This window comes from Protopterus annectens, chromosome 1.part0, assembly GCF_019279795.1.
Source record: "Protopterus annectens isolate FY-2018-M chromosome 1.part0, PAN1.0, whole genome shotgun sequence".
Taxonomy (NCBI): Eukaryota; Metazoa; Chordata; order Ceratodontiformes; family Protopteridae; genus Protopterus; species Protopterus annectens.
The window spans coordinates 495,386,082-495,410,489 of record NC_056725.1 but is presented as its reverse complement, the minus strand read 5'-3'; the positions used below and the strand labels follow the sequence as shown (position 1 = coordinate 495,410,489).

Here is a 24,408-nt window from a genome sequence, read left to right as displayed (position 1 = left end):
TTTGCACTTGTTTCTGTCCTGTAACTCATCTAGTGCAGATACAGATTCTTAGTTTCAGCACTTAAATTTGCTTGTTTATGCTCAGCACTTGTTCAGAACTTGTACGCACTAAATAAGCTACTAATTACTATAGCACTCTAGCTTCCTCATTACCTAGAGGAAAACAGTTCTTGTACTTACTTTTCTCACTTGCTTAGAGAAAAACAGCTCTTGTACTCACTTTCCTCACTTATCTAGAGGAAAAACCCTGCAACTCTCTTTTTGCGTGGTATTGCGCACAGAGCAGTGTCGGGCAGCGCCGGTTAGCTGGGGTATACTATTCCCGGCCCCACAAAGTCTGCGCTGTGAATTTTCCTTTAGAACTAGGCAAGCCTCAACTCAAGTGCTTCAGATCAGCTGCTCTTATTGCAGCACTTGCAAAACAGAAAGCACTTGTCCTAATCTCCTAGACAGCACTATTATTCTCCACATTTCCTAGACAGCACTATTATAATATAGCATAAGACCCTCGATCGTCCGCAGGACTTAAGTTCAATTTACTCTTCAAAGCATGTCCAGAGGTCAGCTTCAGGTGTACTCTCCAGTTCATCTGGTGGAATTGGACATCCTGAGGCAATGTCACAACTGCCTCATGTATACAGACAACCCTCTCCTCTTACCTCTAGACACAAACACTTGTGAGAGATGCAAATACACAGCCAGACTGGAGGCTAAACGCTCTCAACCCATGACTGTAACAGACAGTCAAGAGTATAAGGGACACACTTGCATCATACCACCTGTCACACATGAATCTACAAAACAAGCACTGGCAAAACATACGCATAAATACACAAAAACTTATTCGGAGGCACTAGTTACCAATGTGAAAAAGAAACAGTGCCCTCCAAAGCAGACAAGCAAACAACCCGCACCCCCAAACACAAGCCAGAAAACACATAATTCACCTCAGCAGTGTGCCTCACAACAGCTCTTAAGGCAAAACACCATACCTAACACGCTAGTAATAGGAGACTCTATAGTAAGGCACACAGATGTTCCACTCACCAGACTGAACAAGGAGAAGGTTACTGTCAGCTGCCTGTCGGGTGCTCGGATCCGCCACATAACAGAGGCACTTCGGTCACTACAGAACAAGTACAAGTATGATGCTGTCATTGTACATGTTGGTGTGAATGATCCAAGACGTACCTTCCTGGACTACATGAAAAGAGACATTGGAGAGCTCTCTGATCATGTAGCCCAAGCTGGTATGACCCTGACCTTGAGTAGCATACTACCTTCACCTAGAATGATACCACAATACAAAGACAAAATGATCAATTTCAACAACTGGCTAAGCTTCTGGTGTCATTCTAAGGGGATCCAGTGTCTGTCTACCTGGGATGACATGGAAGACAAGCCTCGCTGTTTTGCCAGAGATGGGTTGCACCTGTCACCCCTAGGTTTTCGAATACTGGCCAAGGCTCTTGCCGTCCCCATAGTGCCTTTTTAGGCAAGGCTCAAAGGACAAACCAACCACCGTAACCAGCACAGGTAACCAAAAACTAAGGGTAACGCCAGAAGTCTCAACCTCAAAATGCACACACTCGAGGCTCTCCTCAGCATGGAGAAAATCGATGTTTGTGCAGTGACGGAAACCTGGTTCAAGGCTCAAGAGAGCACCCCAGCACTGCCAGGTTACAATTCATATCATACCTTCTGGCCTCAGTTACCGGATCACAGTACAAAGTTACCGGATCGCAGTACAAAGGGTGGAGGTGTATCCATATTCATCAAGGATACCCATATCTCCAGGTTAGTAGCGCAGCATGATGCCCCAGAGATCATTCATGTGCAACTATCAGCAGGCAAAACCACATTTCAAGTCGTAGCCAGTTATAGATCGCCCACCATGTCCCAAGATGCTCACTCTGCATTCCTTGAGACATTGGAAAATATAAAGGTCCTACCAAACACCATAATCTTGGGTGATTTCAACTACCTTGGTATAGACTGGGCAAACTACCAATGTTCCAACTCATATGCTCAGCGATTCATAAAATGTATAAATTCAAATGCCCTTGAACAACTAGTATGTTCCCCCACTAGTGGGGACAACATATTGGATTTAATCATCACAAATATGGGCGCCCATTGTACCACACCCGTTATCACTCCCTCCTTGGTCAGATCCGACCACAAACTGATAACCCTGGACATCCTCACCCCTCCACCTCCCCCAGTCAAAGAAACCAGTCAAAAACCTTTCCAAAGCAAACTTCAAACTACTTGCATCCGAAGTGGAAAGCTTCACTATTCCCTTGCAGAAGGATAATGATATCCAGGATGCGGAATCCTACACCAAGGCACTCTATATGCATCTTCAGGATTACATGGACCATGCTATCCCAAATAAAACCAAGAATCCTTCCTCAAGCAAGAAGAAACCAGTCTGGTGGACCATGGCCATAAGCAAACTTTACAATAAAAGGAGGAGACTTGTACAAAAAAAGGCCAAATCTCAAGTAGAAAAATCATCCCTGATCAGCACTAGTAAGAAATTGAGGACCCTCATCAAGTGAACTAAAGCCAGTTTTGAAAAGAAAGTTGCCAAGGATGACCATAAGGCCTTCTATGGCTATGTCAAAAACCTAAATGGCAATGCTCAGGTCTGTTCTGAGCTAGTCTAAAATGGAACAAAATACACTGACCCTTCTGACATTGCCAACATCTTGGCTGACAGGTTCAGTGCAAATCCCCCCCCCCGCCCCCTCACCACCTACAGGGCCTATTACCATTCCAGGGGATTGTGTAAGTCCAATTATTACTGATACGTTGGTTAACAGGGCTCTATCTAAAGCTAAAAACACTGCTTCCATGGGACCAGATGGTGTCCCAGGCTGTGTCATATGCAAGCTCCAAAAGGAATTAACCACGCATCTTAATACCCTGTTCAGTCTTAGCCTCTCCACAGGATATGTGCCCATAGAATGGCGCACGGCAACGGTGGTCCCGCTACACAAGGGTGGGGCCACAACTGACCCTGGGAACTACCGACCAATAAGCCTGACCAGTCTGATCTGTAAGGCTATGGAGCAAATCATTATGGAACTCATAAATGGAGAGATTGGGAACCTCCAGTCGCTGGACCCCACACAGTTTGGCTTTGTCAAGGGCAGATCATGCCTCCTGAACCTGGTGGATTTCTTTGAGACAGTTACTCAGGCTATAGATAAGGGAAAGGAGGTACACACGGCTTACCTTGACCTTGCTAAAGCATTTGACACCATTCCCCATTCAGGTATTATTGATAAGCTCACCAGCACCAGCCTGGGCATAAACCCTTACGTCACAAGATGGATCGCAAACTGGCTCTCAGACAGATCCCATAAAGTAAGAGTAGCGGGATCTATGTCCGAATCTAGACCAGTAACGAGTGGTGCGCCTCAGGGCTCTGTCCTGGGGCCCCTCCTGTTTGGCATATACTTCTCAGAAGTACAGGCAAGCATGGAAGGGCTGTGGCTGACTAAGTTTGCAGACGACTGCAAACTGGATGCTATAATAGAGTCTCCGGCCGACATGGAGATCCTCCAGAAGGGCCTAAATGAGACTGATGCATGGTGTCAAAGCTAAATGCAAAAAAATGCGTAGTAATCCCCTTTGGAAAAAAACAGAGTACCCGCAAACTACAACATGGGAGGTAATCCCCTGAAATCTGAAGAAGAAATAAGGGATCTAAGGACCCAAGTAGATAGTCCGCTTTCCTTTGATAACCATGTTGCCAAAGTGGTTAGAAAATCCTTCTATGTGACCCATCTGATCACGAAAGGGTTCGCATCAAGATCTAAGGATTTAATGGTGCCCCTTTACTCTTCCCTCATCAGACCCATTATTGAGTACAATGCACCAATTGGAATGTACCTGGCTAGACATCTCCAGCAGCTGGAGAGACCACAGAGGTACCTAACCAAGAGGATTACTGGCCTCAAACAGTTGCCCTATGCAGCACAATTGAAAAAGCTAAGACTGTTCTCTGTTGCATACCGCTTTCTCAGAGGTGATCTCTGTCTAACGTACAGAGCCATGTCCAACCCAGAATTGTTGAACATGGTCCATCTTAGCAAAACCAAATCTACTTGAGCTACAAGCTCTAGGGATATAAACCTCAACACAACAATGAATAGAACATGCTGGAGGGATAGATTCCCTTCGCAGAGACTTCCCTTACTATGGAACAGGGTCCCAATCTACATAAGACAGAGACCCTCACTATCACTCTTCAAGAGGAACCTTGATGAGTGGATGGGTAACAGAAAGTTCACACCAGGGATCACACCAACAGCACTACTAGATAGGGGCCAAGGATACTAGCTGCTAGTACAAGGGTCTAGGGAACTACTAAAGGGGCGGTGAATACCGCACAACGTGGCTGGGCTAATATATGCCTTCGGGCAGATAGCCCAGTACCAACCTATGAACCTATGTTCCTAAACACCCTGGAAACTATTAGGGTCCAACCCAACACTCTCATACTGGGTGACTTCAACTACCCCTCCAACTGGGAAAACTACTCATGCACCAATGCACTTACCCAACGCTTCCTGGAATTCATTGATTCCAATGTGCTGGACCAGTTCATTCTTACCTCCACTAGAGTAAGCAACATCCTTCACCTGGTTATTACTAACATGGGCAATCATTGCTCAACACCAGTAGTCAGTTCCTCCCTGGTTAGATCCGACCACATACTAATTACCGTGGAAATCCATATCTCGCCCACACCACCAGCAAAGGTAACCACCATGAAAAACTTCTCCAAAGCTGACTTCGGGCACCTAAAAACAGAGGTGGCTAACTTCACGGCACCCATGCAAATGGAAAATAGGTGCATGACTGCTAAATCATCCACCAGTGCACTATACAAACACGTACATAAATGTATGGAACTAGCCATACCCAACAGAACCTAGATGCATTCCTCCAAGAAAGCCAGTCTGGTGGTCCCCTGCCATTAACAAACTCCTACAACAGAAGGAAGAAACTGTTGCAGAAAAAGATGAAGTCCCAAGACTGGAAAAACTCCCTTATTAATCTCAACAAAAAGTTGAGATCCCTCATCAAAACCTCTAAAGCTAGCTATGAAGGCAGAATTGTGGCAGACACTAAAAACAACCACAAAGCCTTCTACAGTTATATCAAGAATCTCCACGGCAGTACCCAGATTTGCTCTGAGTTACTGCACAATGGTACCTCTTATACTGACCCAACAGATATTGCCAACATACTGGCTGACAGATTCAGTGCCAACTTTACCCCTCTCTCCCCCTCCTAAAGGACCTGTCACAATACCGGAAGAATGCCCGGCACCCAGTATTACTGCAGCACAGGTTAAAGCTGCATTGTCCAAGGCCAAGAATACAGCTTCCATGGGAACGAACAATATCCCTGGCTGTGTTCTGCATGAACTACAAAGTGAACTGGCACCACACCTGTGTGCCCTGTTCAGTCACAGCCCCACTTCAGACTTTGTCCCTACAGAATGGCACACTGCTACAGTCATCCCTCTCCATAAAGGGGGAGCAACTACAGACCCTGGGAATTATCGCCCCTATTAGCCTGACTAGTCTGATATGTAAGGCTATGGCATGCATCATCATTAACAAGGATATAGGGAGTGTCCAAACTCTGGATCCCACTCAGTTTGGGTTTGTGAAGGGTAGATCATGCCTCCTCAACCTGGTTGACTTCTTTGAGTCGGTCACCAGAGCTGTGGATGAGGGCAAGGCAGTTCATACAGCCTACCTCAATCTGGCGAAGGCCTTCGATACTATTCCCCACTCAGAAATTATTGATAGACTCACCAAACTAAGCATCAACCTTTATATCACTAGGTGGGTTGCAAATTAGCTCACAGAACCCACAGTGTGAAAGTAGCAGACTCCCAAGTCAGACTGCCGACCAGTCATGAGTGGAGTCCCACAGGGATCGGTCCTGGGTCCTCTCCAGTTTGACATCTACTTCTCAGAAGTCCAGGCCAACACAGAGGGACTCCGGCTGACCAAGTTCGCCGATGATTGCAAGCTGGGAGCCATTATTAACTCCCCGGGTGATCTAGACATCCTACAGAAAGACCACACTGAGACCAACAACTGGTGTCAAAACCATGGCCTTAAGCTTAGTGCCAAAAATTACGTCGTCATTCTCTTTGGGGAAAAAACTAATTTTCCACTAATTACCACATTGCAGGTAGCCCACTGAACACGTTATGAGAGATCTGAGGACACAGGCTGACAGCAACCTCTCCTGTATGTGGCACATCTCATTACCAAGGGTTTTGCATCCAGGCAGAAAGAGGTCATCATCTCTCTGTACTCTTCCCTCATTAGGCCAGTCACCAAGTATTATGCCCCATTTGGCATGTACCTTACTAAACATCTGCAACAGCTGGAAAGGCTACGGAAGTACCTCACGAAGAGGATCATAGGCCTTAAACACATGCCCTACGTGGACATATTCAAAGTACTCCAGCTTTTCTCTGTCTCATATTGTCTATTAAGAGGAGCTCTCTGCTTGAATTACAAAGCCATGTCTTACCCAGCCCTGTTAGAAATGTTACACCTAAAGAAATCCCAATCTCTCCACACCACATGCTCCAGGGACCTCAACCTCATTATCATAATCAACAGAACATGCTGGAGGGACAGGTTCATAACCCAGAAGACTGCCCATGCTCTGAAATATACTTCCCATACATGTCAAGCAGAGCACCTCACTGGCCCTATCCAAGAGAAATCTTGATGAGTGGATGGGAGATTGAAAGTTCGCCCCAGGTATCACTCCAGTGGCTCTACTTGATAAAATCACTGGGAACTAATGACAGCATGATGCCAGGGCAATTCTGTGGGCTAGGCTTGTAAGGGCTCCAGGGCCTTTGGCCTAGTACACACTTGTGAACCTATGACCCTATTCAGAGTTCTTATCTTTCAGCTGGAGTGATACTCTAAGCATTTGGATCCACATCAGCAGCAATCACTCTTGTTCCACTGGCGAGGTTCCATATGAGAATCCTCCAGTGGACACTCGCAACTCAATGGTCTATTCTCCAACAAGCATTATCCAGTAAAGTCAAAATAATGCAAGCTTGCAAAAATTACCTTCTCTGGTGGATCCACTCCAATCAAATACAGGAAGGCAGTCCATTTGTTCTCCCTCAACCAAATGCCGCAGTGACCACATTTGCCGCTCTGATTGGGTGGGGTGGGGGGCTTCTTAGGAAAAATGGTTCAAGGTACATGGTCCCCTGAAGAGGCCAGCACACATATCAATGTCCTGGAAATGAGTCCTACTAGCATTGCAGGCCTGCCAAGACACACTCCTGATTGGGACTATTGCGATTCAGATGGACAATATGTAGGTGCTCTGTTATATCAACAAACAAGGGGGAACCAGATTTTGCCCTCTTTGTTGAGAAGCCATGAGAGTATGGCAATGGACGATCTCATCCAATCACTTTCTAACAGCAGTGGACATCCCAGGGAAGACCAGCATGATTGCAGGCAGATGTTCTTCGTCTCACATTGCTGCAGTCATAACCTGTGGGTAGTCCGCTGTCCTCGGTCGGCCCGAATACCAAAGAGCTGGGCTGGCGTCGGTCATTGTCGCCTAGAGCTGACGTCAGTACGTAGTAGTACTTAAGCGCATGACCGACGCCATATCCTCAGTCTTTCTTGCCGCATGGTCCGAAGCAGAAGCAGCGTTTGCAAGTGCCGTTCGGCGTTCTGAAATTTTCATTTATTGAGTTTCAGACCGAAGACCAAGTTGGGCTAAGTACCCCGTTGGGGAAATCTTTATCTTTTCTTGCCTCAGTTATCCGGATGTCAGAAAAAGTTAATAATTGCATTTCTTGTGGGAAACAGATACCTCATAGGGATTATCATTCTTTCTGTATTCCTTGCTTGGGGCCTGAGCACGACGTGGTCGGGTGTCGCTTTGTGCTAGATTTAATAAGCGCACCATTAAACGGAGATTAGACTGTGCCAGGCTTGTTTTCGTAAAAGGTGTAACTATAACATGCCGTCGGATCCCCGGCTACCGCTAAAAAGCATAAAGACAGATCTTTGAAGTCTAAACCGGATGAGTCGTCCGTTGCGGACGCCGGTTCTACTGAGCCTCCGGTTGAATCTGTGGATCCTGCCGAGGGTTCGGCTGAATCCCAGGGGGAACCTTTACTTTTACAGGAGTTGGCCTCTCAGGAGTTAGGCCCGGCTGAAGGTGCTTCTCAGGTGTCTGTAGTTCCATCCTTACAGAAGGTTATTAGGCCTTCTACTTCAGTGGCTAAAGGCCATGCTAAGGCCAAACCTTGTCTTGTTGGCCCTGGTCATAGTTCTAGCTCTCCAGCCCCTGTTCCTAAAAAGCATATGTTGAAAATGGCGGAGGACTTGATTACTTTGATCAGGGGTTCTATGCCCCCCCCAGAGAAGAGGCCTAGGGTGGAGGCAGATTTAGAGGGAATGGATCATTCCTCAGACTACTCTGATTCCTCAGCTGAAGAAATTCAGGAATTCCCTTCTTATTCAGATTCGGATGCAGAGGACTCCTGTCCTTCTGCTTCTCCTCCAGAGGATTTTTCTTTTTCTGAGACTTTACATTCCATGAGGGAACATTTTAAGTGGGAAGGTCAGGATTTTTCAGATTCTCGGAAACGGCTTAGAGAATTTTTGTTTCTGCCACAACATAGGCCCTTGGCTATTCCTCCTGTCTTAGATGTTGTTCAGGATGTTTTTTCTGAATCTTCCCTTAATCCTGATTCTTTGCCTCCTGCCACTGTTAACACGGACAGATATTACAGAGTTCCAGAAGCACATAAGTATTTGTACAAGAGTCCTAGAGCTGATCCGAAACTATTATTCAAGGTCCTAAGGGTATTAGGGCTTCTGTGGCTAAGAATCCAGTTCCTTTGGATAAAGATTCTAGAGCTTTAGATAGGTGGGGGAAAAAAGTGTACACCTCCTCTACGTTAGCTATGAGGGCTTTGAATTGCCAATTTCATATGCTGAAGTATCAGAACTTTTTGTTAGGTCAATTGAAATCTAAGGTGGATGCTTTATCTGAGGGTATAGAGTGTAAGGAGCTCCAGGAGTTGGTTCATGCATCAGATCAAGTTGGCAAGCATTCTTTGCAGTGCGGTTTCGATGCTCTTCTGGCTTCTTCCAGGGTGGCTGCTACAGGTTCAGTTATTCATAGACATGCCTGGCTTAAGGATCAAAATTTGTCAGAGCATGTTAAGGCTCGGATTTTGGATGCTCCTCTTCAATCTGAAGTACTTTTTGGTCCTCCTGTGGAATCAGTTTTGAAAAAGATGGAAGATAAGGCTAAGTCTATGCAGACGGTCAAGGATTTTATGCAGGTGCATCCTCCTAAGTTTAGTAGGAATTGGCCAGCTAGAGGATGGTCTTATCCTTCTTCGGATTATCAGTCTAAGGGCAAGTCTAGACGTGGTAGAGGCAGAGCTCACGCTCAGGGTTCTTTTAGACCTAGGACTTGGAGTTCTCCTGCACAGTCTTCTGGTGAGGGCAGGGGTCAGCCCTTTCGTTAACAGACCCGATGACCTGTATCTTCCGCTGCCAGACCCTTCTTTACTGGCAGCTCCTCTAGGAGGGAAGTTGGGACTTTTCAAACAAAACTGGCATTTGGTCACCCAGGACAAATGGGTGTTGGATATAATAAATCACGGTTACAAGTTTTATTTTCACACTTTTCTTCCTTTCAAAGGCATGCCGGATGTGCCTCCTCAGCAAAGGATGGAGGCTCGAGCAAATCTCGTTACTTTTGCAGATGGGGGCAATTCAGGTGGTCCCTCCGTCAGAAGTAGGCCTAGGTTTTATTCCCGTCTATTCCTAGTGCCAAAGAAAGGAAACACTTGGAGGCCAATTCTGGATTTGTCCATTCTCAATACCTACCTAGACATTCCAAAGTTCAAGATGTTAACATTACAACAACTTCTGCCTATGCTAGGCAAAGATCACTGGATGGTAACCCTGGATCTCAAAGAGGCCTATCTTCACATCCCTATCAGGCCCAGCTGCAGGAGATTCCTGAGGTTTCGGGCTGGTACTTCTCATTATCAGTTCTCTGCATTGCCCTTTGGTTTATCTACTGCCCAGAGTATTCACAAAAGTTCTGGCTCCTGTAATTGCTTTCTTCAGACAGAGAGGAATACAAATTTATCCTTATCTGGACGATTGCCTGATTCTTGCTCAAAACAAAGACAAGTTACTACAACATCTCCAGTATGTAATGGCAGTTTTAAGGTGCCTAGGGTATTCTGTGAACGAAATAAAGTCCAGTCTAGTGCCCTCTCAGGACATGTGCTTTCTGGGTGTCAGACTGAATACAGCTTCTCAGATGGCATTTCTGACCACGGACAAACAAAGAACTCTTCATCTATACTTCCAGCAGTTATCAGTAATGTCCAGGCTGACTGCAAGGACAGTCCTTCAAGCCTTGGGGTTCATGGCATCTTGCATTCTAGTACTTCCCAATGCCAAACTGCATATGAGGAAGCTACAATGGTATCTCAAAAGTGTGTGGACTCAGCACTGCCACGGTTTGGAGACTGTCATTCGGATTATACCTTGCATCCAGAAGGAATTCTTGTGGTGGGCTCAGGAATGTCACCTAAACAAGGGACTCTCTGTGATCCGACCAGAGGCGAGTCAGATCCTAACGACGGATGCCTCGGACTTGGCTTGGGGAGCACACTTCAATGGGAAATGGATTCAGGACATATGGCCTCCCAAACTACTACATTTGCATATCAACATGAAGGAGATGTTAGCAGTCCAATTTGCCTTGATGGCCTTCAAGGACCTACTTCAGCCGGGACAGGTGTTGATTCAAACAGACAACACAACAGTCATGTGGTACATCAACAAGCAGGGGGGAACCCATTCCTACCCTCTTTGCAGACAAGCAATGATTTTATGGGAGACTGCTCTGAGTTTGCATATCAATCTTCAAGCACGGTTTCTGCCAGGAGCACAGAACTCCCTAGCAGATGTATTGAGCAGACAAATTGTGGATCCCCACGAGTGGAGACTGGACCCTCAGGTATTCAAACAGTTGACCGTGGCTTGGGGAGCTCAAGACATAGATCTGTTCACTTCTCCACTGAATTTCCAACTGCCAAAATTTTGCACAAAGATGTTCCATCCAAATGCTTGGAAAGTGGATGCTCTATCTTTCAGTTGGAACAACCTGCACGTTTATGCTTTCCCCCCTCTGCCTCTTCTTCCCAAGATACTCTTGAAAGTCAGGCGGGACAAGCCTTGCATGATTCTAATAGCACCAGATTGGCCACATCAGCATTGGTATCCTCTGCTGAGGAGTTTAATTCAGGAGCCTCCTTGGCCTTTGCCACAGGTTCCTCATTTGTTATCCCAGTCAAACAATCATTTTCTCAATGTTCGGGTGCAGTCCCTGCATCTAACAGCCTGGCGTATTCTGTAATGGAGCCAGTGGGGTCTCAGCTTCCTCAACAGGTTTTAGATGTCATTTTAGAAGCCAGGCGGCCTAGTACTAGAAAAGTTTATGCTGATAAATGGAAGAGATTTTTTCTTTGGAGCACAGCAAAGGGCTTTGATGTTTCAGTGCCTAATTTGAGTTTTGCACTACAGTATCTTACTGAATTACTGGACAAGGGTTTGTCATTCTCTTCTGTGAAGGTTCATGCTGCAGCCATTTCTGCTCACTATGATTGTGACCCTCCTTTATTTTCTCACCCTTTGTTCAAACAGAATCTTAGAGGGGCAAGGAATATAAGACCCCCAGGTAGAGCTCCTACTCCTTCCTGGGATCTCAATTTTGTGTTGGAGAAGCTTACTTTACCTCCTTTTGAACCTGCAGCTACGTCTGAATTGAAGTTTTGTCTTGGAAGACTGCTTTTTTGTTGGCCATTACTTCTGCTAGGAGGGTATCTGAATTACAGGCACTCATGGCAGTTGAACCCTTTCTGATTTTCCATAAAGATAGAGTTTCTTTGCGAACTAACCCTACTTTTATGCCTAAAGTGATTTCTAATGTGGCCTTGAACCAGTCTATTCATTTGCCTACTTTTTATGCTGATCCCCAAAATAAAGGGGAAAAAGTCTTGCATTCTTTAGATATCCACAGGCAGCTACGTTATTATTTGAGCAGAACTAAAGAGTTCAGACAGACTCAACAGTTATTTGTTTCCTTTGCTTTGGGTTCACAAGGGAAAGCTGTTTCAAAGCAAACTATTTCTAAGTGGATTGGTCAATGTATTGCTTTTGTTATTCTCATCATGGGAAGGATGTTCCTGCTGGGATCAGACCTCATTCTACCAGGGCTGCTGCCACATCTACTGCCTTTTTGAGGGGGGTAGCTACTAAGGATATTTTGGAGGCAGCTACTTGGAGTTCAGTTCACACTTTTACTAAGCATTACCATCTCCCTCTTTATTCCAAGTCCAGGGCTGGGTTTGCCACTGCAGTTTTACAGGGCATGTTAGCAGCTCCTAATGCTATTTAGTTTGCCAGCCTCCCTTTTCCTTTGCTTTGGGATTCTACCCACAGGTTATGACTGCAGCAATGTGAGACGAAGAACATAGTACAGTTTTGTACCTACCATAAATGTAGATGTTCGAGGATCTACATTGCTGCAGTCCAATTATCCCTCCCTCCTTCCCCTCTATAGTTTGTGGTTGCTGTATTTTTGGGATAATCTTTATTTCCACACTGGTAGTTGTTGGGCTTTTACTATTTTGGCTCTGGCCTTCTTTCATTCTTAGGCCTTCTGACATCTGGGGCAAGAAAGACTGAGGATATGGCGTCGGTCATGTGCTTAAGTACTACTACGTACTGACGTCAGCTCTAGGCGACAATGACCGACGCCAGCCCAGCTCTTTGGTATTCGGGCCGACCGAGGACAGCGGACTACCCACAGGTTATGACTGCAGCAATGTAGATCCTCGAACATCTACATTTATGGTAGGTACAAAACTGTACTTTTAAGCAGGTATATTATGATGCCTCACGAGTGGTCTCTCAACATGAATGTGGCGGAGAGCATTTTCATTTATGGGGCCAGCCATTCTGCCAACCTTTTTGCATCTCCTTTCAACAACAAGTGCAAGTTCTTTGCCCTGATCCCCCCACTGGGCGAGTCACCAAGGTATGCTCTACTTCACACTTGGCCATGTGGTCTCCTTTATGCCGGTCTCCCATTACCTGTTATCCCCAAATTCCTCCAGAAAGCATCTTGATTGAAGAGCACTGTTATCCTCATTGCTTTGTATTGGCCTTGTCAGTTCTGGTATCCCTTCCTTTGGTCTCATCTTCTACATCCGCCCTAGATACTGGATCCAACTCCAAACCGGCTATCTCACCTGACAGACATGATTCATCCAGACTTTTTAAGCCTCAAGTTGACCACATGGTTTCTCCAGTTCCATTGATTGCTAGACTCTGGATTGCTATGGACGGCACAGTGGTGCAGCAGTTGCATTGTCGCCTCACAGCAAGAGGTTCTACAGTTCGATTCTTGGCTGGGGTGCCTTCTGTGCGTAGTCTGTATGTCCTCCCTGCATTCGTGTGGGTTTCCTCTGGGTGCTCCGGTTTCCTCCATTACAAAGACATGCGCCTGGAACAATTGTCCCTGGGCCTCTGCTGAAAATTGGCTTTGTTCCAAGTCAGACTTCCTGGTAAACAAATGTTAAATAAATAAAGTAAAACTCTCCTCCCTTGTCCTTCACATTCTGTTATCATCCCACAAAACTTCCACTAAAAATGTTTACAAAAGTAAATGGAAAAGATTTGTTTTTTTTTTTGGGCACACAAAAATAATTTAGTCCCCTTTTCAGCACTGATTTATAAGGTTCTTGACTTTTTTGTTACAATTTTCATTAAAGGGGCTTTCTCCTCAACTGTCAGAGAACAATTAGCAGCCATGTCCAACTTTCATATGGGAGTAAATAACTCTACCTTAGCTTTCTCCAAGCTTTGGAAGCTAGGTTAAGAAGGGAGGTGATGATTAGTGATCAGCAATATGGTTTCATGCTAGGAAAGAGCACTACAGATGCAATATTTGCTCTGAGAGTGTTGTTGGAGAAATACAGAGAAGATCAGGAGTTGCATTGTGTCTTTGTGGATTTAGAGAAAGCATATGACAGGGTGCCTAAAGAGGAGTTATGTTATTGTATGAGGAAGTCGGGAGTGGCAAAGAAGTATGTAAGAGTGGTACAGGATATGCACAAGGGTAGTGTGACATTGGTGAGGACTGCGGTGGGAGTGACAGATACGTTTAAGGTGGAGGTGGGATTACATCAAGGATCAGCTCTGAGCCCTTTCTTATTTGCAGTGGTGATGGACAGGTTGACAGATGAGATTAGTCAGGAGGCCCCGTGGACTATGATGTTTGCAGATGACATTGTGATATGTAGTGAGAGTAGGGACAAGGTTGAGGAGACCCTGGAGAGGTGGAGATATGCTTTAGAGAGGAGAGGAATGAAGGTCAGCAGGGCTAAAACAGAATATATGTGTGTAAATGAAAGGGAGGGTAGAGGAATGGTGATGATGCAGGGAGTAGAGTTGGTAAAGGTGGATGAGTTTAAATACTTGGGATCAACAGTTCAGAGTAATGGTGAGTGTGGAAGAGAGGTGAAGAAGAGAGTACAGGCAGGATGGACTGGGTGGAGAAGAGTGTCAGGAGTGATTTGTGACAAACTGGTACCAGTAAGAGTGACAGAGAAGGTCTACAAGAGGGTAGTGAGACCAGCTATGTTATATGAGTTGGAGACAGTGGCATTGACGAAAAGGCAGGAGTCAGAGCTGGATGTGGCAGAGTTAAAGATGTGAAGATTTGCACTGGGTGTGACTAGGATGGACAGGATTAGGATCAGTATATTAGAGGGTCAGCTCAGGTTGGACAGTTTGGAGACAAAGCAAGAGAGGCGAGATTGCGTTGGTTTGGACATGTGCTGAGGAGGGATGCTGGGTATATTGGGAAAAGGATGCTAAGGATGGAGCTGCCAGGTAAGAGGAAAAGAGGAAGGCCTAAGATAAGGTTTATGGATGTGGTGAGAGGACATGAAGGCGGTTGGTGTGAAAGAGCAAGATGCAGAGGACAGGAAGAAATGGAAACAGATGATCTGCTGTGGTGACCCCTAACGGGAACAGCCGAAAGAAGATGAAGCTTTCTCCATGCTTTACAAAGCCTTTCTTATAAGGAAAATGTCTACTTAAACCTCCTCTAAAGTATCCTACTCCTCCTTGAGAGTAAAATGTTGCTCCTCAGGCCTTAACCCGGTCCCCCTTTAATCATCAGGTAAGTCTGAACTAAAATTTTTGACCTGGAAGACTGTTTTCCTAGTTGCTATTACTTCTGCCTGAAGAGTGTCTGAACTTCAGGCTCTGTCTTCTAAACCTCCTTATTTAATTTTTCACAAACATAGGGTATCTTTACAGACTAATCCTTCCTTTCTACCTCAGGTGGTGTCAGAATCCAATATAATCAGGCTATCAACCATCCGGTCTTCTCAAATTTCTCAAATAAAGGAGAACGTCTGTTTCTTGTTTGAGTCCCAGTTTCCATCCTTTCGTTATTCTCCACTGCTCTGTAGGTCTGTGGGCAGCAAACTAGGTCTGAGGTATGTTAGGTGACTATAGGGCAATGTGGGTAACGGGAGCTCGAGAGTTCAGTGTTCTACAATCTGGAAGAAGCGGCTGAGTCAGATTGGATACAAACCCCCAACAGTTGAGGAAGAATGAAAATGGGCAGCACAGATGGAACGTTATGGTGAGTACATACCTTTTTTTTGTAAGTGGGTCATATTCTAAGCTTTTGATCTCTTTGAAGATAAGATACATTGTCTGTTGAGGAAGGAGGTATTTTGTATGTCTTTGCTCCATTTTGTCTTATTCAGAAGGCCCTTCTCAAGTACAAGGAGGAATCCAGTTTCAGTTGCCTGTCAGAAGCCTCAGCAAATATGATTTCCCATGTTATAGCAGTTGTTAGGGATTCCCCCATCAAATGCTTAGGGGCAGGTGCAGCCTTCTCCCACAGGAAAAGGGTTTTCGTGTTCATCCCAACCTCTTGACTTTGAGGCTGCTTGCTTGTTTGCTGATTCTGTAGCTTTGGCAACCATACAGGATTTGTCACTCCATGTCACAAGTTATATTTGTTTTTAGGAAGCAAGCTTCCAGGGTTGCTTAACACAGAGATATGGAAAGGATTTGTTCTCTGGGTCTCTTACAAAAATCTAGATTATTGCAGATATTCATCATGGAGATCATTCCTACGTTGTTAGTAATAGAAGGGAATTGGCTGCTGGCAGAATGCTTGTTCATCTGGCCTGTCTTCTGAAAATGTAGGCATTTTGAGGGTGGACTGATGAGCATGTGCAATAATCATTTGTTTTTGTCACAGCTGTTTGGACGAAAGTCTTCCTGATGCTAATTTATTTTACTAATGATATCTCGGAGTTTATTTAGAAATAGATAATTCATTGCTGAAAGGTGATGCTCTCCTTAACACGTTAGATACTAGAAAGGCAAGTCAAGGGATTACTTTAAATATTCATTGAAACAAAGCAGTTTATTGTGGTCTTTTCCAGACTTCTGACTGTAATCCTGCAGTGATAAAGACTGTGTCTGGTTGGTTATTGTATTTCCTCACAGTTTTGTTTGTTTATTTATTTATTTATTTATTTATTTATATTTGTTGACTGGGAGAGTCCAACTGGATGTAGGTCCATTTTCAGCGGAGGCCCGGGGAGAAAAGCTCCACAGTTAAAATAAACAGACAGTAGTTACATTGGATTACATAGCGATTAACAATTTACATAGCAATTACTTATAACATATTTACAGCTGAAGAACATAGTACATCAGTAGACAACTAGAATCTTTATCTGTGAAGTACATAACAGACATTAACAAATGTTACAAGAAGAAGTTCCTGCTGTATAATAAGTACTGACTTATGAGCAACTGAGCTTGCTATAATCAAGTTAGTTAGTGGAGTGGAAAGAAAGGTAGTGGTTGGATGGGGTGGGTGATTTTAGAGTGGGAGTTGCAAGGGCATAGCCAGCATGTTTTTAGGTGCGCTTTTAGTAAAGTTTTGAAGTGGGTGCATGATGGTACGGAGGTAATTGTGGGTGGGAGGGAGTTCCATAATTTGGCTATAGTGCAAGAGAATAGTGCTTCACCAGCAGAGTTATTGGCTTTAGTGATCTGCAAGTGATTTTTGTTGCTGGATCCTGTGTTATCTTTTACATCAATCTAAGCTACCATCAACTCAGGCAGATGGAACCTCTGTATAACATCTCATCCAAAGGACTGTACACTGGCAAGTACAGCACCCCTAATGCTATGTCACTAATGGAAAATGCTACAGACAGTTGATGATAAACATCTAAGTCTGATGGTGCATTTTGTTTTTCGCAGCTTCTGCTGTTTTCTTCATGAGTGGATAAAAATCTGGGAGACCACTGGCTGGTGAACACAGCATGCCTTTATCAGTCACTGTAACCTGAATATTATTTCTAGTTTAGGACCAGCTTTCTTATGACAGTCCTTCAGGGCCTACATAGAATAGTATGTACAAGCCTCCTGTTCATTGCTAGGGGCTTTTTGATGCATTTACGAACTGTTAATCAAGGCTGCTTGTAGGAGAGTTTATCATAACTCCATCTCTGCAGCAGTGTTTCCCACCCAAAGTAGAACTGATACATGATGCTTTTTTCCTTTGGTCTGCCTGACCTATCAGGCTTTCTGGAACTTCCACTTGTAAAGGAAGTAATGGGTATTTAGGCCGGGATTTCCTAAATGACCCCAAGCCAAAGCTGATTTCCCAGCATAGGTTCATATTAGAAACAGTGTCAAATCAGAGACATTTAGATCTTCAGACTTGGTCTGTGTTCAGGATACTTCTCCAGATGTTTCTGGTGTGCAGTTTCATTTATTAGGAGCCTTGTCTGATATTCCATAATGGCCTGGTCTCCCTTGGAATCTTTGTTTTGTTTCAGAAGTTGCTGCCAAGATTTCACTTAACTAGTTTATCTACCACTGTTTTTACAGGGGAAACATATGGGAAGTGAATTAGTCATACCTTGGATGTTAAATGCATTTACATTTCCATGTCTTCCACAACCATATTAATTTGGAACAGGTTGTTTTCCTCCCTTGCTGCAAGTGAGGAGGGAATTGTTGTTGCCAGATAGAAGCTATATAAAGGAGGTACCACCTACATTTTATTTGTCACCACAGAGTTAGCAGGGTTTTAGTCAGGATGGTCAGGGTTCATTCCTTTAAGGTGCAGCTGTCTTCAGTGCTTGCTGTAGGAATTTGTCCATGGCAGTCATGAACTTTATCAGTTTAGTGCATGCATTCAGAAAGCACTAGAGTTTTATTATCCACTTCAGCAGTTTAGCATTTTTTTTAGATGTTGCCAACCCCTTGGGGAGCTTTTGTATATGCTGATTGAGATTCTAAGAGTGTTTTCCACCTGGTGAAAAAGGCCTTTTTGAACTAATATAAAGATGTGTAAGAACTCACTCAGCTGAACTTTGGAGGGGGCCTCTTCAATGGAGGTTTCCTTTTTTTTTCTGTTTCCCTGTAGTGCATGGTTGTTTAGCTGCAATTTGTAGCAGAATATTCTAATGTAATGCGAGCACTGCAGTTTTATAATTATAACTGTATGCCATTTTCTTGATTCTGTGTACTTGCGTCTGTTCTTTGATGTTCAAAAGAGGGACATGAGCAAAGGATTTTGGAGCTTTTCATACCATTTACTGTGACACAGAGTGCCCTAAAGCTTAGGAGCTTGACATTTTAGAGAAGAACACAAAAAGTAGAATGTCTAACTGTTTCTGTTAAAGCAGGCATGCAGGGCACATATGTTGCTTTTACTCATTAAAGAAGGCCCTTTTAAGTTCAGTCAGTGTGTGTTGGCTATAATATTAAAAAGACCATAAATCTTGCAACTGTCTGCAGAAGAGTAGCAGGGGTAGAGTTAGGAGGCAGCCCCGGGTGCAAGGTATTAAGGGGCATGATCGAGTAATACAGTTCCTATATTCTTCACTGGTTTAAATTTTGCTTTTCACTTGGTCTGAGTGTGTGAATGGGCACCAGGCAGTTTATAAGAGCCAGCTATGTCTGTGACTATGTTTGTGTCTGTCCATGCTGGTATATGTTTGAATGCTTTCACAGGTTCACTTAGGATAAAGTTCCTTGCAGGTAAGTGCAGTAAGTGCCTGCTCTTGTGTTTTTTTCCCTTGTTTTCCTGAACATGATGAATTTGACGTCCTGTTTTGCTGCATTCTGGTTTTGTTTTGGACTGGTAACTCCATCCCAACACATGGACCTTGACTGGCACTGGAAATAGATCTCCAGAAAACATGTTAAACCAAAGTTCTGTTTCTGCTGAGTTTATTTTCTTAATCCACTTCATTTGAGGTCAGCCCTGTCATACGAACTAAGCAATGTAGGTCTGCACAGCTTGTATTTTAAGTAATCCTTTTTTTTTCTTCCTTACAGGACAAGGAGATCAGCGTTTTTGAATTACGACAGATCCTTAACAGGGTAGTATCAAAACGTAAGTATGCTGAGGCTCAGCACTTAAGTAAAGCAGCAAGAAAGGAAATGTGGTACAGAGGCCTTGTTTTAGCTGGCTGAGTTCCTTAGCAAGTACTATCTGACATTTTTGGGGAATCTTAGCCTGTGATTTGTATTGGAAGTTTGGCTGTGATCTTCTGATAGCTGATCAACACCCAAGTAGCTAGTGCATGTTAACTGTTTTGTTGTCACAGAATACAGATGATGATTAAACACGACTCCTGCCCATGAGTTTGTACAGCACACCGTGTAGTAATTCCCAGCAAGTCTTCCTTATAACAGACTACATACAATTTAAAACAATTGAGAAATTTTGGGTGATGCTCTTCAAAGTAGCTGGTGAAGCCATCAACTTTAAGCATGGTGTAAGTGATGGATAAAAGATAAATTGCTGACTGTATGTTGTGTGGTATTATTACCAAATAACTTCTGTTCACTAACATTTGCATGCATCAGTGCTGCTTGTATGTTGTTGGGACTCAGGACTCTTCATAATGAATCTTTGAATGGTGAATGTTTAATATGCACACTATCACTGTTGAAAGAATAGCAGGTTTTGTTTACTTTAGGCCCCCTACAAGATGCATAGAAAGTAAAGGGAGCACGTGTTATGCTGCAGCCAAGAGACTTCAATGATAAATGCCATATTATATGAAAAACGGTGTGGTGTCAGTATTTATGCTAAATACAGCTGACATACAACTTTGCCTTTTTAGTGTGCTTGTATAATGTTACTCTAATGCTCAATGTGTAAAACATGTATGAATAATAATACTCATCTGTCCTCCTGTGGTAAGTTGTCTTTTCCTGTACCCACACTGATGGGATCTGGCTTTGCTATAAAGGTTTTACACCTAGTTGTGGTAGTGAGCCTGGGGTCTGGAAGAGCTACCCAGATAGAGCTCGAGTGGATGTTGATCAGCTCGAGTGGATGTTGATCAGCTCTTTTCATCCGATATTTTGTCTCTGGATCCATCAGCACTGTAAGGCATTATTTATTTATTTATTTATTTTTATTATTTTGTTTTCTTTGCCACTAGCAACAAAGTATTTGCACTTGGCATCCAGGTTGCATGCAGATGGATTGATGACTACAGGATCTTCATCTACCAAAAACATAATTGGTTTTAGCCAAATCAGTGAGTGGGAATTCACCAGATGGTGGTTGACTCTATAGAAAGTTTCAGTAGTATGCGCACATCATTCACCTCTGTAACAAGTCACATTTTAATAGTCATTGCATATCTTTACTACAAACTGCAGTTTGGGCCAACACTACAGAAGCAAAGAATGTTCTGGGAGAACTGTTTGTAAATGTATTCTACCCTTTTGCTTTTTTCTGACTTCTTATTTTTTTTGTCATTGCTTGGTATACTACACAAGTCTTAACCACCCACATCAGCGAGACCCTCAGAATAAGATACAAGACTTATTTGAGTAATCATTGCACCTTATCAGCTGTAGTTCAGCATAGTGATTGTTAATGCAGAAATGTAACTCTTATTAGGAATGTTTACCAGACCTCAGCTTAATCTATTTTTAGCAGTGTAATATCCTTAGGTGCACAGCCCTGTGCAATCTGAAGCTGTGTCCATTTTATGGAGCCTAGCTATGGAGACAGTGCTCCTTGTGCCTGTATTTAGTTTGTTTTTGTCACACAGCATCAGTGGTTGACATCCTCTGCTTCATTGGTTTAAGTAGCATTAGTCTTTTTTACTTAAAATGTATTTGTTTGTATATTTACACTACATAAACAAAGGGCCAGATTCAGTAATATTACCACGAGGTAACCATTTCTGATTCATAGACTGCCCTGCCAGAGAGCTATATTAAGAAATGGTGCAGCACCATGGTAGGCTGTCTCTACTGCTGTACTGAGGCCTACGCTATTTAGGCATGTGCTGTCTGAGCCACCACTAGGCACTAGGGGTGGTCTTTGCATATTACATTCATTCTTTGAAAATAAAAAAAAAAAAGTAAAGGGGAGGAAGAGCTTCTAACTGTGCACCCTTGACACCAAAAGCAATATCCTTAACTCTGTATGCCAATTGTGGAGTTAGTGCAAGAGTGTTTTTTTTTTTTTTTTTTTTTTTAACATAAAAAAAAAGTGTGATACTCTTAACGTCTAGCATTAGTCACTGATTGCAGTGATCCATATGCCACATGGGTCAAGGCAGGTATAAGAAGTAACAGAAGGAGCAGTCTTTAAAGTCAGAGATAGTTGCGAGCGATGAGGGTGGATCTCTGTGTGGGGGAGGCGCTTCAGGACAACTCCAAGATTAGCATTAGACATCAGGGAGAATTTTAAACCATTACTTGGGCTCACTGAAGAACTCAATAGAACAACAGGTCTAACATTGTGACGCACTTAACAAATGTTAAGAAGAATGAAACTCTGTCGTTACTGACTGGCTGTAAGGATCCATGAGTTTACAAAGGCTGGAAAAAAATAAGATACATCAGGGGCATTCTGTACACCAAGGGGCATGTAAGAGGTATGTTAGTGTGTGTCTGTGTGTTTGCATGTGTCTGTGAGAAAGTGTGTGGGAGAATGATTTGGGGTGCTTGTGCAATGCTATGCTTGGGTTGCCAAGCTATAATCAGAGGGGCTGCAGTTGACTGGCACAGAGTGTCAGGTGTAGTATATGACAGAAGAATGTCAAAGAAGCTGAAAAGTAAGGAGTGCAAAACAGTGGTGCGACCAATACTACTTTTTATAGTAAAGAAACCTGGACAGTAAATGCAGAGCAGTTGAGGAAGCTAGAAGTGAAGGAGATGGTGTGCCAGAAGCGAAAGTAGCTCTAGTTGCAGAAAATGTCAAAGAGAACAAATTACAGTGCAGAAAAGAAGACGACAATCGTGTGAAGAAGATTTCGGACAGACTGGAAGAAGGCAAGGAGAAACAAGGGCGTTCAGCAAAGAGGTAGAGGGATTGTGTGAGAGAAGACCTGCGACAGTCAAGCATGAGTGTCAGTGAAGGAAGGAAAGTGGCATTGAGTAGATAGAGACAGAGAGAGAGAGAGATGGTGATAGTTGACATAGCACCTTGACCCCATGAAGAAAAAGTGTGCTGGTAATTAAAAAATATATATATATATTTGTATATATATATATATATATATATATATATATATATATATATATATAAATATATATGTGTATATATATATATATATATATATATATATATATTTATATATATATATATATATATATATGGATTCCATACATTTGGTCGAATTACACTTAGTCAAAAATGATTCCAGGCATTTCACTTCACTGAAACCTCACTTGGCCGAAGTTCATTTGGTCGAAAATGGAATTTAGCCCCTGCCCCACTGCAGTGCAACCCTGGAGTGAAAATATTAAATAAGAGGAGGTGTGGGGAGCGTAGCCCCACATTATGCCAATAGTTTTTACTAATGATATATATATCAATGCATTTCTAATGGATATACCGTCTTATAATAGTGAATACATTAAAATTATGTGGGGGGCTGTGCCCCCACACCCCTCCCTACTTTAATATTCTCCCTCCGAGACCACACTGCAGTAGAGAAAAGGGGAAATTTCCCTTACCCGCACCGTAGTACAGCCTCGGCAACAGTCATACTTACGGGAAAGTGCTTCTTCGGTGAAAAGCACCTTCGCGTAAGTATGCCCAGCCGTTTGGATTTCAGTCATTTGCTCAGTCGAGCAAACGTCCTAGATCCATATATATATATATATATATATATATATATATATATATATATATATATATATATATATATATAAGCTGAGGGACTCCAGCGTTGCACCACGAGACCACAGGAAACAGTTCATTAACAACTTATAAATCCTGTAAGCCAGACTGCCAGGCATTTGTAAAATTAAAAAGTGTAAGGTGCAAATAGCAGTCTTACAGGTGACACATCAGGCTGGATATTCACTAGTAACTAAGAAAATGGAAGAGGTGTTACCAAAGTTGATAAACAATGGTCACTGAAGTACTGTGGAGGGGAGACAAACATTTGACAGCATTAATAGAACAATGCTTATCCATGGAGAAGCAGAGTGTAAGAAAGTACCACTATTAGTGGGTCTTGATGCGGAGAAAGCATTCAGTAGAGTTAGCTTGGATTTTTATCAGCAAGATATTAGTAGCATTTGTGTTCCCTGATAGAATAATAAGGTTAATAAGGAAGTTATAGGAAGAGTCGGATGCAAGAATTAATGTGTTAGGGCTTCCTCTCTGAGACGAGCTATGTTTGAACAAAAGTGATGTCCTCTCTCTTTGTTTATTTGCTTTATATTTAGAGCCATTGGCAAAGGATTCTCAAATTCAAGGAGATTAGTATGGTGCATTAGCAAAGTTAGCTTGATTTGCAGATGGTATTATTTTCTACTTGAGAAATCCAGAAAAAGAAATTTCGATGTGGAGCATTTTGAGATGGTTTTGTTTTTCAGGATGTAAAATAAGTGAAGGTAAAACCACGGGTATTACAGTAAACTGTGCACTTCTATGCCTGAGCTGGTTCAGCAGTACCTCTAATTATTGGGGATTAAGATGATTTATTTAGGGCTGTCCAGTTCGATTCTCAGCTGGAGTGCCTCTTGTGTGGAGTCTACATGTTCTCCCTGCGAGCGACTGAAATTTAAAAAAAAAAAAGACATGCAGGTAGGTGCGTGTGCGTTTTGGTGTGCCTTCTCTGAAGGTTGGGTGCTGGGCTGGCAACTCGACACCGTAAAAATCACTGCCAATCATAAGCGGACTGGAGATCTGCTGTGACAACCCTTAACCGGGAAAAGCCAA

At 43.3% G+C, this 24,408-nt stretch overlaps 1 protein-coding gene across 5 annotated transcripts in view; it reads left to right on the top strand.

The window, feature by feature from the left end:
* CAPN11 (calpain 11) overlaps window positions 1–24,408 on the top strand; it is a 1,381,576-nt gene that overhangs the window by 1,187,363 nt on the left and 169,805 nt on the right. For all 5 annotated transcript variants that reach the window (XM_044060753.1, XM_044060742.1, XM_044060725.1 and 2 more), the window contains one exon: window positions 19,536–19,593. In XM_044060753.1, the coding sequence (XP_043916688.1) occupies window positions 19,536–19,593 (58 nt within the window). The remainder of the gene's footprint in view (window positions 1–19,535; window positions 19,594–24,408) is intronic.